We start from the raw sequence: 15,816 nt of genomic DNA on the forward strand, positions 1-15,816 counted from the left end.
CTATATTTACTCGAGACAACTTAACATCAGAGAGTCTTTTGTATATCAGCAGTTCTAATTTGAATTTAGAGGTAGTGAAATTACAAACATATACTCCTAACGTGGTGCGTTTAACATAAGCTAGCTACAGAGTACAGCTAAATAGAGCTCTAGTTTGCACACACCGGTACTCTTCATTGCGCTAGCTGCAACATTTGTTTTAGCAGACCATGGATTGCTGCCAAGTTTATGGTCAGCCTTAGCGGAGAGTCATGTTATGATTTTTGTCTAGTGAACTGAGTTGAGGTAACTAATAAGTAAGTTTTATTTTATTCTCCTTTGTTTTGTCGCTATTTTTGTTTTTGTATTTTATACCAATAAATTGCACCTTTGGAAATTGTTGAATATTGCTATTCTGGTCTTGATGATGTCATGATTATGATAAATTAAAATTAAAATCAAAACATGTTATTTTTGTATATTTGAAAGCTAGACAGCAACTGACTTACTACATAAGTGAGACAAGAGAGTAAAAGAATTATTACACAAGAATTACATAACAGATGAGTAAGCCGATATGAACAAAGAGTCTGACAACAGCTATATACAAATACAAGATAATGACTGGTCAATGTCAACAACTAGTACATATTCAACACTCCCACATAGTTTTGACATGTTGAGCCTGGCTTACATACTCATCAATTCCATAGCGAACCGGAGGTCTACGTTTGCGAGCAGATAAGCGTCGCTGTTGCCCTTCACCAATGCATTGCCCAGAGAAGTTTGGAGTTGTCTGTTCATTTACTGAATGTTCAACAACAATAGATTTCTGCTTTGTATATTGGTCACATGATGGTTTAACGGTGTTTGTAAAGTTCGTTTCATCAAATACCACGTCTCGCCTAGTAGTGACTTTACCAGTCGATTCATCAAGCAGGCGGTATGCCTTTGACTGTTTGCTGTATCCTATAAACCTTAGCTTCTGGCACTTGTCAAGTTTCTGTCGCAGTTGATCTGGAACATGAGCATAAGCAATACATCCAAACACCCTTAGATTGTCTATGTTGGGTTTGCTTTCATACCACTTCTCATACGGTGTGAGATCATTCTTGTGTGAAGAAGTGGGAAGCCGATTTCTAACGTAGGCAGCAGTAGAAATGGCCTCAGCCCAGTATTGCTTTGGCAATTTAGCATGGCACAACATTGAACGTGCTGCTTCACACAGAGTTCTATTCATTTGCTCAGCAACACCATTTTGTGCTGGTGAGTAGGCTGATGTGAGTTCATGATGAATACCTTTAGATTTCAAGTAGTCAGTAAATTCTTGAGACAAGTATTCACCACCTCTATCTGATCTCAGTGTTTGAAGGGTTTCTCCAGATTGGTTGGCTGTATATGCTTCAAACTCTTTTAACTTCTCAGGTACCTCAGATTTGATTCTAAGAAAAGACACAGCACAGCATCTAGAAAAATCGTCTATAAAAGTAACGAAATATTTGCTACCTCCAATTGATTCTGTTTCCATTGTACAAACGTCGGAATGTACTAGTTCTAGCTTACGGGTAGCCTTGATATCTCCCACAGGTTTGAAGGGTTCACGAGTCATTTTTTCTTCAGCACAGCCTTCACAGAAAGAAATGTTCATTGCAGGTAAGCTTGTTGCACAAACTATATTTCCTTTGCTCAGTTTTTTCAGATCAGAGTCATTCACATGAACTAGACGTTGATGCCAAATCTCTGCGCTAGCAGTGTTTGCGTATTGAGTTTCAGTTTGCACACAGTCTAGACTAAACAGCTTATTAGCTAGTGATCCCATGGCCCTAACTCGACCAGTAGCATCTTTAATCCAACATCGAGTATGGCCGAACTGAACAATGTAGCCTTTCTTAGTGGCAGCTCGAACTGAAAATAAATTGCTAGCTAGCTGAGGGACATGAAGTACATTGTAAAATACAGCCGCACATTGAACTCTACGATTGAGTTTTAGCATCACTTTCACAGCACCAACTCCCACAGCTTCAACTGTTCGACCATCACCTAGGCTGACCATTTCTATATGTTCTAGCTTCTTGTAGCTATTAAAACTTTCCCTGTTAGGTGACATATGACACGATACTCCAGAGTCAATTAGCCAGAGTGAGCTACTGTGCAATGAAAATGTGTTGCCAGGATGAGTGATAAATGTAAATTCATTGCCTACACAGTCATTGTCACTTTCACATACAGTTTTTCTACATTCACTTACTAACTGCGCGTTCGGTCGGCGCCTGTCCTCTGAGCATTCTGGTGACTTGTGCCCAGGCTTATTACAGTTGTAGCAAATAATAGGTTTTCTGGCTCCAGGCTGCTTTCTTGACATCAATGCAGAATCAGATGCACCGGCAGAACTAGATTCATCGGAGTTTCGCTCACTACGTTTCAACTCTTCATTTATCAATGACTGCTGGGCAAACTCAAGACTCAAGTTGTCTACTCTTGCTTCTAATGCTGTTGCAAGATGAGCATAGCTGTTTGGAAGGCTGCCTAAGAGCGTGACTACTTGATCTTCTTCAGAAATTGGTGCATCGATAGCGGCGAGTTTATCTGTAAATCCTTTCATGTGTTTCAAGTGCTGTTCTACAGGTGTACCCTCCTTCATTACTGTTCTGAAATATTGTTTCTTAAGAAATAACTTGTTTGCTAGTGTATTGCGTTCAAAGTGGTTTTGAAGCCGCTTCCATGCTACATCAGGTGCTTCTGTATCTGTTATTAAGTAGAGAAGCTCAGTACTAACAGACAGAGCAATTACTGAGAAAGCCTTACGATACCTGGATGTAAAAGCAGTTTTCAGCGCTTGATCAGCCGAACCTTCTGGTGCTTTCTCAGTGCCATCCACGATATCGTACAGATCCTTTACCAGCAAAATGTGTTTCATCTGAAACTTCCATGTCTGATAGTTCTGACTGCCCAACTTATCTATTGTCCATTTATCACTATCCATTGTAGAATGAAAGATACAATCCAAGTTCTGGTTCAGTAGTCCTTGTTTTACTGTTCCTGATATCAACTCGTGTACAGCTTCTTTGGTTGCCTGTCTGAGCCCATAACCTGTTATTCTTGTATATTTGAAAGCTAGACAGCAACTGACTTACTACATAAGTGAGACAAGAGAGTAAAAGGATTATTACACAAGAATTACATAACAGATGAGTAAGCCGATATGAACAAAGAGTCTGACAACAGCTATATACAAATACAAGATAATGACTGGTCAATGTCAACAACTAGTACATATTCAACAAAACATACATCATTGAATACCTTCCAAGACTCAGTTCTTTATTATAATAATATAACTATAGTTAGCCCATTCAGGACTGTTCCCGATCACTACGGGAAGAGTTGTGCTCTCCAGGGCCCGTTCCCGGAGTCTTCGGGTTAAACTTTGATTTGCTCTATTGCTTAGCTGTTTAGGTACATCGGTTTTATTCATTCACCAAACAAAGTCTAAGACTCTGGGCATCATTTTGATACCAAATATGTGATTGGACAAGAGAGTTTTAACTAACAAATTATGTGATAGGTATCAACTGTTTTGAAAATTTGTTGATAGCCATTTTGGAAAAGGTTTATCCGAACGATGGCAAAATTTTTAAGTGAATTAGATGTGGTAATCAGCTCAGGGGAAGAAAATAGCAACAAAAGTAATGTTCAAGAAGAAAATGAAAATTTTCTGATGGAAGAAGGTAAGTTTTATGTAGCTATTTATAGAGTTTTACCGAGAAAAAAAAATGACAAAAGCCGAAATTTTTCTTGTGAATTTCTAACAAACTTTATTCTAACAGTATAAGATATGGATTTTTTCATGATACACATGATTATAACATTTTCAATCCAATAAAATTTAGATCTTTTTGCAGCATGAACTCATCACTCTATTACCCCATAATAAATAATAGTTTTATGATTTCCTTGTAGAACTACAAGATAATAAAAATTTCTTATTTCATTTATATCCAATTGTTCAACCAACAATTATTCAAGCATATAGTTCTCAACCTCAACATCTACTATAAACTAGCCCCAACCACTAGGCTCTAATATTGGTCGATAGGGGACACTTACCACAATAATCATCTTCATGACTTTCTGTGTTTATATCTACAGTATCAAAAAATATTTGCAATTTGTATTACCAATTGTTAGCTGCAGTAGACTACTTATTTTCAATTTGTTATCAGGTATTTACCCTGAAAAGCTACTAAAGCACAATGTTTTACTAGGCTGTACGAGAAGTTTGAAAGCAAATAGGTTGCTTACTACCGATCATATTTGCTACATGAATGTGAAGACAGTCAAGGGCTTGTGAGTGATGATGCCGTTGATGATGAGCCTAGGGCTTCAACACCAATATCTGATGAATACTGCATCAACTAACTTATAATGGGAGCAAATATGCATGTGTAGTTGGCATCAAATAACTCTCACCGTGTCATCATTTTTTTATGAACACACCCATATTATACATCTATATATTGTTTCGTTTTCACGCATATTCATTTTTAATGTATTTTTTACAATATATTTTACTGTATTTTTACACCTATTTTTTTTGCTGGTGATTGATTGTCTGTTAGCTGGTAACTTGAGTATCTTTTTTATGCATAATGTATTCATAATAACCTCTGCAATGCATTTCAATATAAATTAACGAATTGTTTGATTATATAATTGATAAAACTGTCAGTGACGTAGTGTTGGTTAGAAGCTAGTAACACCTGTTCTATTGCTTGGAATTGAAAAATCTTTTTTTATTTGCTGCTGATAAAGTTTGCTATCAATCTAACATAGGTCCAACAATGTCAGTACCAAAAAACTGCTTGTGAGCTGCTATGAAACATAAAAAACAATTTTGATCAAAAAAAGTTCACGGAAGTATTAGAAATTGTGGTGAATAGTAAGGTGAACTGAGGGATACACATGCATAATAAGGTGAACTGGGGGATACACATGCATAATAAGGTAAACTGAAAGATACACATGCATAATAAGGTGAGTTAAGAGATACACATGCATAATAATGTAAACTGAGAGATACATATGCATAGTAAGGTGAATTGAGGGATACACATGCATAATAAGGTGAACTGAGGGATACACATGCATAATAAGGCGAACTGAGGGATACACATGCATAATAAGGTGAACTGAGGGATACACATGCATAATAAGGTGAACTGAGGGTACACATGCATAAAAAGGTGAACTGGGGGATATACACAGATAACAAGGTGAACTGGGGAACACGTCAAGGAAACTGACAAAGCAACTTGCTAGCTGCTGGACTTATCTTATATAGAAATAGCTTATATCTTAGTAGAAAAGATGGAGACAGGGGCTCAAAAGTGAAAACTAAACAGTCAAGGAAGAACATAACATGAAAGTCTATGCAGCCTGAATGGGCTTCATAAGTAAATTACTAGATGAATTTCACTCTATTATTGTGACGATGGAACCACGCTGACGAGGAACCTGACTAGCACACTAAACCTCTTTATGGTGCAAGCCACTGACAATTATCTGATGTTGGCGACCTACATCGACTCGTTAACTATAGTCTTATTAGAGTTAACTAAAACCAATAGATTAGCAAAAACAGATATATGGAACCAGTCACTTGTGGTGAGTATGTAATATCTCCATCCAGCCCGCAGTTGTACTAGATACAAATATGTGATTCAGTTTGGTTCAAGAAGACAGATCTACCAGATCACCTTAAACCACTCATATTTTAAACCTCAAGCAGATGCTCCTTCGTTACATTAATGCCACAATAGTCTCACATTGAATACCTCAAGTTTACTTTCCTAGTGCAGAGCGCAAAAAGTGTTTGCATGATGATTAAAAGACTACAAAACCTTTTCACATGCACAAACACGATATTCTCTCATCTCTCTAGTTCTGGTGACTAATCTGTCATTGCTGGCTATTTTCTATCAACAGCTACAAATTCTGTCAGCTAGTCAAACACAAGGGAGACAAATCTGAATATTATCAGTAGTTATATAACCATTAGAATTGAATAATTGTGGTTATTATAATCGCCTTCATCTCGGATTAGAATAACAATTGGCACAGATTCGCAGGCTTTATGATCATCTTATTGCGGAACTGGTATGGTCTACAAATTGACTGCATAGCTCTTGTTACATGCAGACATAATCCTATCAGTGGACAAACATGATCTCTACCAGCTGCCAAAACAGATCCATGTCGGCATGTGCTCATGGAGTTGTCATATCTTAATAGATTTCAAGTTCATTCCTAAAAATCATCCTAAATTTATTCAAATAATAGCAGGTCAGATGTTGAACCAATTTTCTTTAGAAAACATAATGCATTATTTGCCTGAATCTTTCAAACATATTGACCCAATCAGTGTTCAAGACGGTGATGACATAGTAAAGGGAGGTTGATTAATGAGCATGCAGTTTGGTACACAAAAAGTTACCATGTTTTGTAATAGTAGACCATAACTTACCATAACTTCCTGGATAGCTATTAGAGCACACCTTGAAGTATGAATGTCTATTTACCTGTATAGGTCTGTCATGGTATAGTTATTCTGATGAAGAGACACACGTAGTCCGATCTTCATCTCTAAGGATAATAGAAGACAACTTCATATTCAAAACCATAGCTCCTTGGAGTAGTTCAAAGTTGGCTTGAAGTTAAACTTGCTCAGCAATTTCACTCAATTAGGTATAGCGATGGCTTTAATTTTTCTGTCACTGTTTTCCTTTTTTTATTGAATAACTTACCGAAAGAATATAAAAAAATTTCTATTTAGTCACCAACACTCAACAGCAACTTTTTAATGTAAGACCAAATTTTAGTGAGCTTTTAATATATCACAAAACAACTACCTGCAAAATTAAGAATTGCTTTTTCTTCCACTTTCTTTATCACCAGGAAAAGACAACTTGCCGCATCGTATTTTGCTATAGCTTGTTGGATATCTATGAACGTTAGTTTTAATGTTAATTACGTTAGTTACTAATGTTTTAATAGTCATCCATTTCAAGTGTTTAGTAAATGAATCACAAAATTCCTCACTATTTAATCTTTAAGTTCATCAAATCGATAATAGAATCTACATAAAATTCTATAGAAAAGTCAGGTGTAAGCAAGTCCAACTGATGCTGTTATGACAAATTTAAAGCGAGGTTTGGATAAGATAATCAAGGCAAGACAACTACTACATAATTTAGCCAAGAATTTATTTCTTAAACAAGTTTTTCTAGAAATAGCACTGTTAGGTACTTACAAGGATAGGACAGAAAATGGATAATAACCAAATGTTTATCACTTCGAAATATTTCCAAGTCGGTTGATATACTGAAATGATTATTAAACAAATAACTTTACAGGTACTTTAATTTACCACCAGCAAACTTGTGAGAGACACTCCTATAAATAATAGATATGAGGACGCTAACAGTCTTGAAACTTTCTATATCCGATATTTTCGCATAATAATTTCTATTATTACTGATTCTTAAGTAGTTGTAGTTTATTGCAATCGCTTGTGTTGGTTATTTACTTCTGTATAATATTCTGCTATAAATGCATCAGAAGTTATTAAGCTTATAACTTATCAGTTTTTATTACTATTTGATTAAATAATATTAAAATAAACATGTGGACTTTTATAATTTGAGCTGATCTATAAACACAATATTTCTAGACTTGTTAGTTTTGTCATTATTTGAGTTGTTGTAGAGACAGAAAGTTAAATAAAATTTTTAACATTCCAGTTATGAAAGCTAAAGGTAGTTTTTGCCTTTTTGTTTGAACAGAAAACTCCTACAAGAATAATTTAAATGCACATTTAATTAAGCTTTTAGCTTTTAGTCACAGTCTTTATAAAACTAAATTCACATAATCAAGTGTAGCACAAAGTACATACATGGTAATCCTGGAGATGTTGGGTTGAGGTGATATATGGCTGTATAGAGGTATACTGGGTTGAGGTGATACAATGTTATATAGAGATATACTGAGTTGAGGTGATACACTGTTGTATAGAGACATACTGAGTTGAGGTGATATACTGTCATAGAGATATGCTGGGTTGAGGTGATATACTGTTATATAGAGATATTCTTGTTGAGGTGATATACTGTTATATAGAGATATACTGAGTTGAGGTGATATAATGTTATATAGAGATATATTGGGTTGAGGTGATACACTGTTGTATAGAGATATACTGGGTTGGGGTGATATACTATTGTAAAAAGATATGTTGAGTTAAAAAATGTTCTATTATACTCACAAAACTGACTAGCAATAATTTGTTGTACAGGCTATTCTACACACCATCAGCATTTCTTTACCAATATTTGGCTATCAAACAAAAATACTGCTGAACCATTGTCTCGTTTGATTTCATCAGCCACAGAAAATGCGTGATAATAAATCGACTAAGCATGATCAATGCTAAAGAAGTACAGTGATAATGGGAAATGAAAGGACAAACCTGCGGAGAGTTGCCGGCTTATTCTTTATAAAACTAAATTCTGTACAGTGCCAGTACCATAGGTGAACTGATTTTATTTTTATATAAATACTAGCTGTGCTACCTGGCGTTGCCAGGTATTAAAACTCAGCCTATAAACAATTTTTGTGTTGCATAGATAATTGTTCATTTTATTATAGAAAATAAAAATATTAATTTACTCGTTTGTATTTATGAAAAAAGAAGTATACATATATTCACATGCTGATATACCGTGCATGTAGTAACAAAACAGTATATTTTTTAGTTAATAATATTTGACGTCTAAACTGACCTAAGAGCACACGGTGCTGCTGGCGTTTTTGTTGTTTCCGTTGTTGTCAGTGAAAACAACAACGTTAGCAGCACCTGTGAAAGAACAGCTATTTTAAAATTTAAAGTAAGACCTGCAATAGTTTTTATTAACAAGAACTAGCTCCTCAACTGATCTGTAAGACCATAATTATTTAGATGCACTTCAAAAGTTAATGTGTGAATAAGTACAATAAAAAAGGGAAACAAATTAGATTCACAACCAAACGAGAACAACCCAACAAACAAGCTACGTGTCGCCAGGATAAAGAGAGAGATAGATAACTTTACGCAGTGTGCACAAAATACTTTCGTAATGCTAGTAAATAGAAATATTACACCGCATTCTTGTTTACTTTGTTATCTTGTTCGTGATTAGCTGCAATAAATCTCATCGCTGTATTTGGGAAATACTACACTTTGTGGTCACGTCCTGACTAAAGCAAAAGGGTTCCTTAGCTTAGTTGATGTTGACCAGGCTATAGACATGAAATAAATATTGTGGCAGGCCCGGAGTTAAAAAAAGATTGGCTGATACTGATTCATATTAACACCTATATCGGCACTAATTCCGATACCAAAATTGGATCAACTCTATTTTAAACACGACTACTATTGTTGCTAACAAGGAAATGCATCTGACATGCTACACACACTTGTGCTGGTATAGATGTCAGACATATGTACCTTTCCACATACAACAATGTACACTTAATAGTGACTAATGTTATCACTAATGTCATTCTCATGACTACCAGGTTCAACAGAGTTTATATGGACGTTAGGAAGATAGGCATAGATCATGCTGCTATCAAATATGTATACAAGTTGAAGTTGTTCAGTGCCGCCAGTAAGATATTTCTATATTAATGGGTTAAGAAACTACAGAAGTTAAAGTTTTACTTTGTGAATATAAGGGATGTGTTTCTATTTATGGTAAAAACATTACCAGTAGTCCAGTGAAATACCTTCTTTAAGCAAAACTTTCTGAAAAAAATAACTAATGCAGAGGAAAGAGATGTATGACAGAATTACAAGAAAGTTAGAATAATATAGTTGAATGAATGTTCCGTCTCTTCAGATGACTTCTGAAGATTAGTCTAGAATGCCTGTCATTTTCATCATGAAGGGCTAACTGCTTTCTCCAAAGTGTAGTAAACCTACAAACAAACTATTGCTATAGCTCTTAGGGTTATGATGACTGGAGTTATTACTATAGCTTTTAGGGTTATATAGACAAATTCTAACTATTATAGTTATATAGGTAAGCTACAGCTTTTAGGGTTATAATAAATTCAGCTGTTGCTCTAGCTCTTAGAGTTAAATCCTGACCATAATGTTTAAAAAACCTTAGCCATCCTTACCTGAAAATTATCATTCGTAACAATATACTCATCATTATTCAAAAAAATGAACTTTCTCAATGTTATGATAAAACACTTAAACCAATTTCTACAAAAGTATTAGTTAAAAACCATGCAATAATAAAGTATTGCCCATAGCATAGTTGTTTAGTTAACTGATTAGATAGTTGGCTACATAGCTATGAGAACAATAATTTCTGTTTGTCCTTGACCCGTGTTCTGGGTAGTACAGCGCCTCTAGCATACGAAACAATTACAAATGATTCAACAGAGAAATTAATTTTAATAACAATGAAGTGGTCTATACCGCAACCATCAAAATGTTCAGACATTGCCCTTATTATACCTCCATTGACAATACAGAATGTAGACTGTATTCCATTTTATGGCCCTGCGGCCAAACAACAAATGAAATTATCAACATGGGAAAGCAAATGTTCTGGAACAGAACTTGACAGAGAGAATCAAATGCTCTGAACCATCAGATTCACTCATAACTATTTTATATCATTATTTTACATATGACATTTTTATACGCTGCATGCGTGAATAAACTTACATAGTTGATTTTCAAGGAATTGGTGCCTAAGATAGTGCAAAGGTAAAAAAGATGGGCAGCTGTACAAAAAAAACAGGTGACTGCAATGAGGTGACAGCAATGAGGTGACGGCAATGAGGTGACAGCAATGAGGTGACAGCAATGAAGTGACAGCAATGAGGTGACAGCAATGAGGTGACTGCAATGAGGTGACAGCAATGAGGTGACAGCAACAATGTACCCAGGCAACACAGCACTGTTTAGATTCACATCAGTATTAAATGTCCTCCGATCTGTAGAGCTACAAGTTTAAATAATATTCACAGAGATTCATATCTGTTCAACTCCTTTCAGTGTATTAACTAGATTTCTTACCTGCGAGGGCCCCAGTAAATCCAGCGTTGTAATCACATGCAACTTCATTGCTTCTATAGTCATCTCTCTCATCCGTATACAAATCGTCTGCATCTGGACCCCCGACTAATGCCCCATAAAGAGTGTTAGGATTGTCAACATCATCAGCGAAGTCTTCCCAGTCACATGTTGGGTCGTCTTCTGGCAGCGGACAGGACCTATGTAAATGGTAATTATGATTACCACCAGAAGTTCATGCCTTTAGCTACACATAAGAGCGAGTCATAACTAGTGGGTCCTTTGTGTTTTACCCATGAGTGGAAAGATTTAACCCTTTGAACCCTGGCCGTTCTTGTCAACGTCTGTCAGCAAACCTTGGCAATTTGTCCAACGATCCCAAGTTTTTAAACTTTTATTAAATATATCTAAATGCGCTCATAATACAATGATATTTGGTAAAACATTAGTAAAAAAGTCGGGCAACCCACAGCAATTGTCATCAAACAGAAAACAACAGTATTTCACCATTATTCGGGCTAGAACTATAAAGATATGTACAATTTTAAAAACTTATAAAGACATTTACAGTAGTATCATTTCCATTGAGCACACGCTCATCATTATTTCATGACTCAAAATGAGCTGGAAAATTACTTAGTATCATAAAATTCTTAATTTGTGTCAAAATCATCCATGACCTACCAACGAACGAGTCGTATCGATATTTTCTAGATACCGTTCTAATACAATTTGTTATTAAAACGAAGGAAGGAGGTAAAGATATTTGAAAATTGTTACAGGTAGAAGTGAAATTTCAGGTTCAACATCCTATGCAAGAATTAATTTGATTGATTTAAATTGTTACTTAGAAACAGCTTTTGTAAACAGAGTCATATGAATGCCAGTATTCCGGGCATTAGGGTTTCTGACACACCCTCCGCAATGCCGGAATAAGAGGTTGTAAGGGTTAAGGTGAACATGACTTCTTTTACTAGCTAATAAATATTAAAAAAAGTCTTTTTTGCTGACTATACTGAAAACAAATATAGAGCTGTAGTAGCATAGTCAGAGATAAAAAATCAAAAATTTGACTCATTTTAGAAAATAAATCCGTATATTCATGACATTGGCACCTTGCCCTTCATCTAAGGAAAAAAAGAATAATTATAGTTCAAGCGCTAAGGCTACATTAAAGGTTCAAGTACTAAGGCTAGATTACTCTTATATTTACTGTTCACTAATTCATAGTGACCTTATTGTGTAATGGAATATCCACTACCTTCAGTTTTCCAGATATACATATTTTAAACTTGTGCATTACTGATATCCAATTAAATGCATAATACAACAAGTTGTGAATGGTTCAAGCCAGTAACATATCATCAAATGTGTCACAGCTCTGATCACTAGATCAATAGTTATTATTGAGGATTGTTTTTAGCTGGAGATATAAAGATATACACTCACAAGTTTGACAGCTTTTCATTGAATGATTATTTCTATAGCAAACTTCTGAGCATATGTCATGTCATAAAGGTCATTTTTAGGTTATTGGGGTCATTCTTAAGCAAAGAGCATGAAAATAAAACATGTTTATATCGACTAATAGGAAAATGTTTTTAAAGTAATTTTACAAATTAGTTTTTATGACCTCAACCTCTCAACCTTTTCTCAACCTTCTCTCAACCTTCTCTCAACCTTTTCAATCTGCTGGTAAATGAAACCTTAAAAAATTTGATCTGATGTTACTACTTATCAAATTTTTAAATTAAAAACTATTTAAAATTTTTATGGCTTTGACATACATGGAGGTTTAGTATTCAAAATGAAATTGAAAATATTTTTTGTACTCTATAATTCATTTCAATTTAAAAGTCTGCAAACTAAAGTGATTCAGGGTTATTATTTAGTAACTTAGCAACAATATTACTACTAATCTGGGTAACATGTGCTCATCTTCTCAGAAACTTGTACAATATTTTAGCTGAGCCAGTTAATATATACTTGACTGCTTTTTGAGCCTCAATTTATAAGTTATTGCTGGTTGTATGAACAACACACCAATATGTGTTACCAAGTAACATACGTAATAATCTAAGGTGGTTTATACTTTATGAATGGTGAAGCCATCTACACCGTATATCACAGCTAATGGCTCTCAAAGTAAATACGGGAAGATTGTGAAAACAGTTCAGTTAAAATACAATTAGTAACAGAAGGAATGCTGACAGGTTTGAATATCAAGAAGTTTAATTTGTTGGAGAGAAATGAATATTCTGCTCATTGTACCGGAGTAGCTTATTCTTCACTAGTCTAGTGTATTCAGACAGTAAGGAGGGATGGGAAGTGCCCCAATAACTCCAGCTCCAGTTCAAAATAGTGTTTTAGACTGAGGAATGATTTTACCATCTATCTTTGACAGGTCACTTTTTTAATAACCAGTATGACACACAAAATGATAATTTTTATAGTCTCAGGCACAAGAAATGCACAGTCTGCACAGAGAAGTGCCTATATATGTGCTTACGCTGCTTTGTGATGTGCTCGCTTTGGGGACGCGCTGTCGAAACCGACAACATAACTTCTTCCACCATCGACAAGTCCCAGCATATAATCAATCTGACTCTTAGCAAAATCTCTGTACGTCTGCTCATTGATGCCTTCGCTAGCAGCCAGCAGCGAAAGGAATGCTGCGTTCGCTGCATACCGATTGCTTCCCCACTCTAAACGAAAAGCTAAACCGAGAGGGGTGTATGGTACATCATTTCCAGGAAGCCAGCGTCCAATAAATGTCTCCAGATTATCACTAAATCGGCTGTCTTGCAGTTGATGATAGAGTAGGAACTAGAATAAATGGATAGATGTAAGTATATTTAGATCTGTATATGCGGTTGGTAACTTGTTTCATCACATTTACTCTTTACCATTTATCAAACAAAAGATGGAAGTTCTTTTGCAATTTCATTCTGTGTTTATATTTTTAATTCATAATAGTGTGCTCATTTCATCCCAAAACGTGCCTAATTCGAAATAGTATTCGTTCAACTAACTTGTGCATTATTTGTAGAGAACTCAATTGTCCATTACTAACTGATATGGACAGCCTCCACAAACTGTATCTTGCAATCTGTCGTAGACAGCAAACTTTCTGTGAAAAAGCTTATATCAACAAACAATTTGAAATGAAATTGTTTGCCATATTTTCAACTTACGTTCACCAGGCCTCGCTTGTCATCCCAGTCAAGGGCCCACATATACTGTTCAGAATCATCCTTGAGATAGGTTTGAGCAGCTGTGAGATAGGTTGTCTCCTCACTAGTTCCCTGATGAGCTAAGGCTAACCAGGCTGCTGCATGCGCCATCTCATCTTCCCATGAACTCGATCTGGTAATCATCAGAGAAACTCCTAATATAATGGTATTCAAGTATCAGAGACTAGAGTTGTGTTCACGATTCCAATATCTACACTGTGAATAAATTGTGTAAGCTGAACCTGTATATATCACTTTTTTAAAAATTTCACTATTTTGTAAAATTATGTTAAAGTTATTAGTGTTAAACATAAAAACAAATAAATACTATTATAATAGCAGAACTATAACATACTCAGCATGTAGGTACACCATACCTAGTAATAATTGCTATTAATATCCATGGATGTATTCAGTTGATATGAAATTATGTTTTCCAAAATATGAAGCAATGGCCTTAAAACATAAAATAGTTCTCATTCAAAATTTTAACAGCTAGGAGTTGTCTTCTTTTCATTTTGAATAGCATTGCTCGTGATAGAATAATGATGTGATTATAATGTATGTTCAGAGAGAATGCACAGTTGAATACCTACGAATAAAATGCAGCACCCTCTGGCAGAGCAGTATTATATGTATCTTCATTACTCTTAGCGAGCTGGTAGAGAGAAGTGGCATTGTTAAGCAAGTGATTGCTGTAATCTGGGTCTGAAACAAAAAATGATTGTTGTACATAGCTTTTGATATACAAGTACATGTATTTTGATGTAGCCTTGAGCTACACACTTTGGTTTTGCGGTATAAATCTGACCCACAGAAAATTTTTCATAAGATGTTTACTAGGCATCTGATTCCCAGCAATATGTAACCTTTTAAATGCTTATTAACCAATCTTAATGGTTGTGTGTATACATGTACTTTTACTGACAATTTTTTTGCAATTCTCCTAAATGTTTTGACACTACTCTTTAGTTTTAGTGTTTGACCACTTTTAGCCCCGACTGATTTTAGCTCCGGGTAAATTTAGTCTCTTTTAAATTATGTGTAATTAACACAGTGTTTGTTTAACTTTTATCTAACTTTATTTACTTTCTAATGTGTTACTCCCTTTAGTTTTTAATTAATAATTTCAAAATGTTGAATTCATTAAAAAATTCACAAAATAAATGGAAGTATGCAAAAAAGAACCAAAGTTGCCACATGATACAACATTTTAAAAGGTACTTCCCAAACCGTGAAGGTGTGTCTCTCAGAGTACAAACATGGAAATACTTACTGACAACTTTAAACCTTAAGGGATGACTTGCAACAAAATTCACATTACAGTTATTTGGTATCAAAAGGTTCACCATGTCTTACTCTGCTGTTTTGTAGCTTCAATATGTGTTGAAATGTGATTACAAGTTTTTAAAAGCTCAAAAATGAACAGTTAAAAAATGGCCATAGGTTGGAATCCCTTTATTTTGATGATGAACC

At 35.0% G+C, this 15,816-nt stretch overlaps 1 protein-coding gene across 1 annotated transcript in view; it reads right to left on the reverse strand.

The window, feature by feature from the left end:
* The window catches only part of LOC137405339 (uncharacterized), a 51,360-nt gene that overhangs the window by 25,513 nt on the left and 10,031 nt on the right, over window positions 1-15,816 (reverse strand). Inside the window, exons 8-11 of the mRNA XM_068091572.1 lie at window positions 14,937-15,048; window positions 14,302-14,473; window positions 13,617-13,933; window positions 11,111-11,307 (exon numbers count right to left, since the gene is read on the reverse strand). Of these exons, the coding sequence (XP_067947673.1) occupies window positions 11,111-11,307; window positions 13,617-13,933; window positions 14,302-14,473; window positions 14,937-15,048 (798 nt within the window). The remainder of the gene's footprint in view (window positions 1-11,110; window positions 11,308-13,616; window positions 13,934-14,301; window positions 14,474-14,936; window positions 15,049-15,816) is intronic.

The sequence above is a fragment of the Watersipora subatra genome, chromosome 1, assembly GCF_963576615.1.
Source record: "Watersipora subatra chromosome 1, tzWatSuba1.1, whole genome shotgun sequence".
Classification (NCBI taxonomy): Eukaryota; Metazoa; Bryozoa; class Gymnolaemata; order Cheilostomatida; family Watersiporidae; genus Watersipora; species Watersipora subatra.